General features: G+C 39.9%; 1 protein-coding gene across 1 annotated transcript in view; it reads right to left on the reverse strand.

The window, feature by feature from the left end:
- CFDP1 (craniofacial development protein 1) overlaps nt 1-7,768 on the reverse strand; it is a 156,684-nt gene extending 148,916 nt beyond the window's left edge. The window contains exons 1-2 of the mRNA XM_051974673.1: nt 6,188-7,768; nt 2,757-2,895 (exon numbers count right to left, since the gene is read on the reverse strand). Coding sequence (XP_051830633.1) covers nt 2,757-2,895; nt 6,188-6,251 — 203 coding nt within the window. The 5' untranslated portion in view covers nt 6,252-7,768. The remainder of the gene's footprint in view (nt 1-2,756; nt 2,896-6,187) is intronic.
- Between the last annotated feature and the right edge of the window lie 2,435 nt (nt 7,769-10,203).

Here is a 10,203-nt window from a genome sequence, read left to right on the forward strand (position 1 = left end):
AAGGGGACAGGCAGGTAGGTTAACTCAAAGCTTTTTAAACTATGGTTCTTGAACCCATATAAGGTCATATAACTGAATGTGGGAGGGTTGTGAAATTATAATTTATCACCAGTAAATGTTTGATTTGTATACCTATTTTATATACTTTATAACCAGGATTATGTAAAAACTTCTTGGACAAAAATTCCTCCTGAAATTTTCCATCCTGAAAATTTATCTTTTCAAATAAAAGGGAATAAATGAGTAGAAAATCTTGATGTAGACTGAAAAGGAAGTGAAAAAGTATTGAAATTTTATGAACTAAAAGAGGTTAATTTTAATGTAAACAATAAGTAGGTGAGTATAGTTGCTTGTGTGTTTGATTATACAACAAATATAATAATATATGATAAAAATAAAATTTATTTTTTCATTTTAATATGTTTTGAGATTATTTATTCAGCTATGAGAATGAGTGATAAAAATTTAATCCTAAAATATTGTCTTCTTATAACAGGCATTCTGGGAAGAGAGGAGGGAGAAAAACCAATCTCTCCCCTTCCAGATGAAACTTTCCCTTATAATCTGCTACAGTGCTTGAATAATAGCATGAAACACCTTATACTACAATCTGTCTCAGAAATCCCCATAATGACTGATCTTTTCAGAATGAAGTCACTATTCATATAAATCACCCCTATTAACTTAGATTCAAGGTTCTCCCTTCTTCCCCTGGTCTTAATTGTTTTCATTCAATGTCATCTCAGAAGTAATTTGTCAGGTTCTAATATTTTTTAAAAAGATACATGGTCAAGTGGCTGAACAAGTTATGGTACACGAAGGTAATAGAATATTATCGTTCTATAAAAAATGATGAGCAAACTAATTTTAGAAAGGCTTGGAAAGATTGACATGAATGATGCTGAGCGAAACAAGCAGAACCAGGAATAGATTGTACACTGCAACAGCAAGAATGTGCGATGATCAACTATGAAAGACTTGGTTCTCAATGGTTCTGTGATCCAAAGCAATCCCAATAGACTTTGGATAGAAAATTCCATCTGCATTTAGAAAGAACTATGGAGATGGAATGTAAATCAACATATGCTATCTTCACTTCTTTCTTTTTTCTATTTTTTATCTGTCTCATGGTTTTTCCCTTTTGCTCTGATTTTTCGCTCCCAATATGATTCATAAAGCAATGTGTGTTCAAAACAAATAAATAAATAGATTTAAAAGAAAAGAAAAAGATACATAGTAGACAGAAGGATGTGAACTTTTAAACTCATCCACTAGCAATATGGGAGGGAACAGAAAGAGTGTTTGGAGACCATACAAGACATTCAGACTTGAGTCTGACCTTGTCCAACCTCAAGACATCTCATCCTCTCTCTGGCCTCCTGGTTTATGGTTGGCCAGGCCCAATTTACAGGGCTAAAATGCTCAAATAAAATTTCCTGCATATAAAACTCTTGAAAGTCAGCTGTGAAGACCAACAGTAGGCCCAAGTGCAGAAAGGACTGGAGTCCAAATGAAAGCAGAATACTGGGCAGTGGAAATGGCCGAACAGGATGAACTCAGAAAAGCATGAGATGTGTATGAACTGATATAAAGCTCCAAAACAAGCAGAACCAAAAGAACATCATTCATGGTGACCGCAACAATGCAAATAAAAAGCAGGTACTAAACCAAGACAAAGTCTGAGTAAAAAAAAAAACCCAAAGAGGATCCCAGACAACTGCTAATGCCTCCTCTCCCACAAGAGGAAACAGGGGCTAAGAAAAACCATGGCACAGTGTACATCACACAATTCAAATACCATATCATGTCACAAGGGATGGTTCCATCTACAAGCGAGGGGAAGGTATTGAATTTTCCCTTTCAAAAATGTCTGTGATACGAAGACAAACTATATCAAAGTATACTTTTTTAAAAAAATCCTGCTTTAAAAAACTAGTGGGCAAGTCTCTTAATCTTTCACCACCTCAGTTTTCTCATCTATAAAACAGGAAACTAACAGCATCTACCTCACAGGATTTTTGTGAAAATCAAATGAGATTGTATGTGAAGAGTTTTGCAAATCTCAGCACACTTTAATAAATAAACATCAGGTATTTAGAGAATACTTTCAACTTCTGGAGTATGTGAAATTTATATTAATTATTGATCCTTTAGGAGATCTTTCTTGATTTTCCCAGTTGTTGGTACCTCTAATCCCAAATCACTATGTATTTATTTTGTAAAGATCCTGAATTTATTTACTCATGAATATATTATTCCCATCCCCATCTCCAGTAAGGGCTGCCTCACTTCTGTATTTGTATCCCTAGCACTAAGCACAGTGCCTAACACATAAAAAGGAATTTAATAAATGCTTTCCCCCAAAATCCTCAGAGTAAATCAACAGCCCACTGACATACAAAAGTCGGGGATTAAAGTTATACACTATATTCATTGTAAAGAAAAGATTAGACTAAGGGTCTCATATAAGTAAGATGATTTAGCTCATCTTTATTCCAGATCAAGAATCCCTAAATACTTGAAATCTTATTTTCCTTTCTATTAATTAGATTTGTTCTTTTGCTCCACACAATTAAAGAGAAAGCAAAAGGATAACTGTTTTTGAGTCAAGCACAAACCCCTAACAAAAGAGCAACTGAAAGCCTGGGAGGGGATTGGTTTCATCTAGTAATGTCAGAACCAAAAGCACAAGTGAATAAGGGAGGGACCAAATTCCAGGAGCTATGCCAGAGTCAGGCCACATGGAAGAGGATTACCTGGGGGCGATGCCCAGAGATTTCGTTTTGGTGTCTTTGGAATTCCTTTTTTTGCCTTTGTTTTCCTGTGGCTCCTCTTCATTTTCCACTTCATCTTCCTTCACTAATTCATTCACATCATCTTCACTATATTCTCCACCTGAAACCACACAATATAACTAAAACAGTCAGTAACCAATTTGGTACAAGGATGATGGTTTCACCCATTCTCCAGCCAAAAAAAAAAAAAAAAAGATCAGTGATGATTGAATATGACAGGAAGGAAGCAGGACAGTCTAAATCTTTCATATAACTATTCTAGCAAAAATTGAGGAAGAAGAGCATCAAACCAAATAATTGTTGGGAAATCCAAGGGGAAACTACAGGAGAGACCTTTTTCTCATCCCAGGATGGCAAAAGAGAAACCCAGAGACCTGCAGATATTAGAGAAGGGGACAGGCAAAAAAATCCAAGGTTTCGAGTATATGTGACTGGGGCTGAGACCCAGCACACAGACCAAGAGGAAGCAGCAGCTGGGAAGCCTGGATGCCTGATTGTGAACATGTGAACATGAAGAACTGTGAAAGGCATGGAGCCTTTTCAGTATGAGAAAAGGCTGTAATCTGTAATTGTCTAGCAGAGTCAAGGCAAATCTATAGTATTCTGTTCCAACTCAGTGGAGCCTTAAAGTACACTCACAAAAGATGGGCAGAAGCTGTTTACTTCAGTTCCAATCAGGTATTAGCTTGTTGCTAAGTCACTCAGACCCCAAACTGGAGTCAGGAGTATGAAAAACTAAGAGTGGGAGAACAGCAAGCCCTAGATCAAACCACAGAGGGAATTAAATATTTGCAGCTATCTTAAGGTCCTCAAACATGGCATTCAATATTCCTAAACATCTGAAGGACCTTAGATAGTATAGAGCCAAGACTAAACAAGGTTCCACCGTTCCCACTATAAGGTCTGACCTAGAGTGAAAGTCTCAATTCAGAAAGACTGAAAAAAATAAACAAAAGATGCTAACAAAAAAGAAAAAATCTAGGAATAGCCAAGATATAAAGCTAGAAGAAAATAGCTATTAGTTTGACTACTTTATTGGTTTTTCAAAAAACAAATCAAACTTTTTTTTGGTTGTTGCTTCAATGAGAGTGTTTTTGCTTTTAACTGTTAATTTCTTCTTTGATTTTTGAGCTTTCTATTTCAATATTTGTTTTGTTTTTCATTTTTTTAGCTGGAGTTGTTTTTCTAGCTTTTTATTTTGGTAGTATACCCAATCATTGTTCTTTCTCTCCTTCATGGTTGATCATGTTGAGATATGTGAATTTTCTCTTAAGTTCTGCTTTGGGTGCATCCCCAAAATTCTGGTCTGTTATCCCACTTTTCTCATTTTTCTGAACAAAATTAATTCAATTAAAGTTAGAAAGGAACTGGTCAATTGGGAAGTCTTAATAAGTTTCTGGAATAAATGCTTCATATCCAAGATATATAAGGAACTGATGGGACATTTACATTCTTACACATACACATATATTACACATATATAGACACACACAAACACATCTATGGAAATACACACATACACATATATATGTAATTGTGTATGTATATAAACCTACCTTTCCTAATACATAAATAATCAAAAGACATAAGAAGGCAGTTTTTGAAAAGAAGAAATCCAAATCATCAACAGATATATGAAAAAATGCTTATAATTAGAGAAATGTAAATTCAAATAATTATGAGATTTTATTCATCAGATTGGCAAATAAGAACCAAAAAAAGGGATATCCAAACAAGACGACTATAAAAACTATATATAAACCATATCTTATTAATAACCTAAAAAGACAATCAACATAATATCAATCTATAACATAACTTTCCCATCTACATGATCTTTTTGAGAATAACATGGGGGATATCCTTGGTGAGGGTATCAGTAGGAAACATACAGGTTTTCATAACTGATCTCATCTTTACCATCACACAATTGGCTGAAGATGTAAAGGAAACAAGGTATCAGTGTACTGTATTTGTTGATTAGAAAACTCAGTTTTAATTCTAATAAGGGGCCTCTCACATATACATGGAACTTACACAAGATTCCTTTGTGGAACAGTGAAAAGAGTCCTCACTCTTCCCATCCCAAGGCCCAATTTTAGTCCTAACTTTGGATCTCACTTTATAAAATGACGGGGCTGGCTAAAATGATATCTGAAGTTGCTAAATCTTATTTATCCTAATTATCATCCTTTCCATAAATGATCCTCCTGTTCCCCTTAGAGGCAACAGAGCATAATGGAAAGAATCCTGGGATACAGAGATAAAAAGACTTGGTTCAAATAACCACAGACATGGTCAAATGACCATTTCCTTCCCTCAGCCTCCTTAGCTCAACTCAAGGCATTCCCTCCATTTCCCACTCACCCCCCTCAGCTTAGTAACCTCAACATGCCCAATTCTAGTTTATATTTACTCTGTATATATTTTGTATTTGCTTATCTTCATCCATGTTCTCTTCTACAACAGAATATAAATCATAATAAAAGCCTGCTAAAATGAAGTTGCTGAAATGCTAATTCTGCTTATTACTTAATACTTTACAAGTATTACCTCATTTTAGACAAGTCACTAGCTTTAGTGGGCCTCGAGTTTCCTTATGCTACTTACCCAGGTTTAGTAATGTTCAGCACAAGCCTATCTTGATTTATTAACTTTACAATAAGGGAGGTGAATTCGAGCTCACTTTCCAATTCTAAATTCTAAGCTCCCTCTGTTACATACTAGAAGGCCCAGGCACTATATGCAAAAATGTTATTACACATTTTCCTTTGAAATAAATTTAGTTATCCTTTGATTTTCTTTGTCTTATGGACTAAAAAAAAAATACTGCATCAACTGCCGCAGCTGAGTCCTTGGGGCTCTAGCATCGGAACGTCGAAGCAAGAATTCCTCCAGTGAAAGAATGAATGGATGGGTGAATGAATGGGTGGGTGAGCGACGCGGGCAACTCTCCCGGCTCGGAGAGTCCGGGACTCCGAGACTCGGCCCTCTCTACATTTGTCTGGCTCGCGCGGCGTGGGAACGCAGGGATGGGACGCTGCAAGGGTCCTCCCTCCGCCCCAGGGCCGCCCCTCGGGAAGCGCAGGGGAGGAGCGCCCGACTCCGGGCACGCGTCTCTCTGGAGACGGGCTAGAGCTAGAGAAAAGAAACAAACTCCCAAGGGAGAGGCGGGGGAGGGGAGTCAGGAGGGGAGAACGCGTGGGACGCAGAGGTGGGATGGCGCGCGTGCGCGAGGGGAGCCGGGCACGCTCTCCGGGCGGGGCAGCAGCAGAGGGGAGAGAGAGGCGGTGAGAGAGGCGGCCGAAGCCCGAGGGGGCGGAGCGGGCCAGACCGGGCCGCCGTTCTCTCTCTCTCCTCGGGTCGCGCGCAAGCCGGCGACGATCCCTCACCGGAGGGCACGTAGTCTTCGTCTTCCTCGGATGATGAGAAATCCTCTGAGTCGTAACCGTCCATGGTGTCGCAACCTGGAGCCCGCCCGCAGGACCGAAAGCGCCGCCACCGAGAGGCCGAATCCCGAGGGAGGAACCATAGAGAGGGTGGTGGTGGGGGGAAACGTGTCTAGAGTGGCTCGTTAAGTTCTGCGCGTGCGTAGCATGAACCTGCGCCGACCGATTGCGTCACTTCCGAGCCGGAAGTCGGGTGGTCTGGGCCGGGTTGGAGGGGTTTAATAGTAAAGTTGGTCGGCTTGTGCTGCATGTCGTACCCTTGAGTGGGGAAGGAGAGAGAAATTGTGAGGAGAGCACGAGTTTCGACTTCGGCGGGGAAGGAGAGGGAGCAAAGTGCGCCATCTTCTTGGGCTTGACCCGGGATGGTGCCTTAATCAGGACATTTTATGGAGCCTGCCCGAATTAACACGTTGTAAAAAGCTGAGGGTGAAATTGGGCAAATAGGAAAGAGGGAGTGGACTCGAGATCTCATTGGTGAAGGAATTTGCGGGTGTAGCCGCGCCCCTAGATCGCTCCTCCAACACTTTGTACTTGATTGTGCCGATTTAACTGCGCTTTATAGGCTGAAGGCTCTGAGAAGTTAATTGCCCGATCTTGGCAATGAAGCAGTTTGCACTTATTTACCGCCTGCTATGTACCGAACACCGTGGGGAACAAAGAAAGTGCCCTCCTCCGGGAGCGCCCAGCCTCCGAGGAGACCTGGTGCCAGTCCGGCTACGGAGGGGATGACCTGGTGCTAAAGAGGCTCGCTGCCCATTCCCCACACCGATCTGGAATAGAAGTCATATTTAATTTATTTATGTATATAGGCCGGTTCCGTAATTTAAGACTGACCGGGCTTACCTAAGACCTCAAAGCAAGTTTCTTTTGGAGGCGGGGACACGGCCCCGAAACTGGTTTTATCCACTCCCATCACCCCACGTGCCCGGCCCGTGCCTTTTCTTTTGCTCTTGGGCCGCATCTCGACTTGCCCATTGAGCCCTCCTTCCCCCTGATCCGAGGTCCCGGGCCTACCGCCGCCTGTTGCCCGGGAGATTCCCCTCCTCCGCCCACGCCCTCGACTTCTTTCCAGAGTTCCCCGAGAGCATACCCAATCCCCGGCTGGCTGCCTTCCCTCGAAGATTACTTACTATTTACATTACATTACATACTTTGTATATGTTATACCTTTATTATATCTTGTCTTCTCCTCCCGGATGTGGTCCTCTAGGATACTTTGTTTTGCCCTTTGTGTCTTTCACGAGCTTAATAAATGTTTGTTGAATGACTGCACTTACAAGTCAAATTTTAAAGAGGGAAAGTATCCTTTGGCGTTAAAATGTTTTAATAAATAGCACAATGTATCTAACTTGCTTTTTATATTGATAACATCTCTTGGTGCTGTGTTCCTCCCTGTAGACTTTCCCTAGTAAGACTTTTCTGAGCTGCGGAGAGCAACCCTCCCCCTCTAGACTAGCAACTAGACTCAAATAGCACATTTCTATGTATTCCTCCTAGTTCCCGACGAGATTGTAAACTTGATAATAGGAATTGTCTACACCTCACGTACTCTGTATCCCCTGATGTCTGCATTAGCTGGCAATGGTTTTTATCAACTTTTAATGTTAGGGTAATACTTAAAAAATAATTTTCCATCATCTTTCCTCAAATTTTGTTCCAAGAAGTTAAAATAAATATAAAAGAAATAAGGGTACATTTCCTAATGCCAGGAAAGGCGAGTTTCTACCAAAACAAAAGGAGAGAGGATTTCGAGTCACTGCAATTCAAATCCTGTTACCTCAGGCAAGTCAATTTACCTCAGGGTCTCTGTTTTTTCATTAATAAAATGAAGGGGTTGGACTTTACAGCTTCTAAGTTTTGTCCCAGATCTAAAGTCTGTGAGACACAATATAAGATAAGTCAAATGCTAGGGTTAAACTGGGAAAGGGTTTGAATCCTGTCTTGTTCCTTTTATTTTTATAGCCTCACCTATAAAATGAGATGGGTTTCAGTGACCTCTTAGGTCACTTCTAACTCTTTGATCCTTTCAGCTCTCAATCTGTGTGATCCATGGAAAAATCTTACGTGTTTACTATATGCTAGGCACTGTTATAAGTACTAAAATACAAGATATTCTAATGGGAGGACAATATATGTAGGGCAGCAGTGGTCAAAAGGGTTGTTCTGGTCTGGAAGATCACAGGACTGGTAAATAAGAGGATCAATAGTAAAGAGTTTATGTGATTTCTGTACCCAGATCTAAAAAATGGAAAGGATTGAGGATTACAGTTACCCTGCGGCAGAGCAGAAGAACAATTATTGAGTAGTTTCAGTCATCCAACTCTCCATGACCTCATTTGGGGTTTTCTTTGCAGAGATCCAGAAATGGTATGACATTTCCTTCTCTAGCTCTTCATACAGATGAGGCAATTTGCTCAGGGTCACATAGTAAGTGTCTGAGGCTGGGGCTCTACCCATTTTGCCATTTAGCTGTTCCAAAGCAAATAGTAGCAGTTAGGATTCTTACAAGGTGCTAAGTCAGTTACCTAATTTAGCATGGTACTTAACAGTTCTCTAGTTCACTAATGTACTTAGTATTATTAGAGTTCTACAAGATTCACACCTTTAAAACAGCATATATAAGCTAGGAGCCTCAATCAGGATTCAGTCCAGGAGATTCACAAGTCAGAAAGCACAAGGCCACTCTCAGAAGTGGAGACAAATTCATTCCATCTTCCACCTTTGTGCTGGCTGGAGGCTGAAGCTAGCAGAGGCAAAGGACTAGTGGCAAGAGCTCTCAGAACCAAGGAGAGAGATAGGCTTCTAAGAAAGCTAACCAGGCCCAAGGAAGGAGACAATACTTGAAAGAGAAAATAAAGGATTTGAACTTTAACTCCTGGCTGCATTTGGAGTTATTATACTGAACAGAAAGGAAGGCTGCCCTCCAGAAGCCCCCCAAGAAATCTGCTCCCAGAGAGTATCATACTTTAGAAAAGAACATAACAAGTAGCAATAAGAACTTTCTAATGGGAGTGGGGAGATAGGTTTTAAGATAATTGCTTAACAATAAACTGGGAAAACATTTTTTACAGTCAAAGGTTCTAATAAAGGTCTCATTTGCAAAATATATAATTGACTCAAATTTATAAGCAATCAAGCCATTCTCCAATTGATAAATGGTCAAAGGATATGAACAATTTTCAGATGAAGAAATTGAAGCTATTTGTAATCACATGAAAAGGTGCTCCAAATCACTATTCATCAGAGAAATGCTAATTAAGACAACTCTGAGATACTACAATATACCTCTCAGATTGGATAGGATAATAGGAAAAGATAATGTTGGAGGGGATGTGGGAAAACTGTGACACTGATACATTGTTGGTGGAATTGTGAATGGATCCAACCATTCTGGAGAACAATTTGGAACTATGCTCAAAAAATTATCAAACTGTATATACTCTTTGACCCAGCAGTGTTTCTTATATCCCAAAGAGATACTAAAGAAAGGAAAGGGGCCCATATGTGCAAAAATGTTTGTGGCAGCCCTTTTTGTAGTGGCTAGAAACTGGAAAGTGAGTGGATGCCCATCAATTGGAGAATGGTTGGGTAAATTGTGGTATATGAATATTATGGAATATTATTGTTCTGTAAGAAATGACCAGCAGAATGAATACAGAGAGGCTTGGAGAGACTTACATGAACTAATGCTAAGTGAAGTGAGCAGAACCAGGAGATTATACACTTCAACAAAACAATACTATATGAGGATCAATTCTGATGGAAGTGGATATTTTCAACAAAGAGATGAACCAAATCAGTTCCAGTTGTTCAGTAATGAAGAGAACCAGCTACACCCAGAGAAAGAACTATGGGAAATGATTGTGGACCACAACATAGCATTTCCACTCCCTCTGTTATAGTTTGCTTGCATTTTTGTTTTCCTTCTCAGGTTATTTTTATCTCATTTCTAAATCCGA

This window comes from Antechinus flavipes, chromosome 2 (assembly GCF_016432865.1).
Source record: "Antechinus flavipes isolate AdamAnt ecotype Samford, QLD, Australia chromosome 2, AdamAnt_v2, whole genome shotgun sequence".
NCBI lineage: Eukaryota > Metazoa > Chordata > Mammalia > Dasyuromorphia > Dasyuridae > Antechinus > Antechinus flavipes.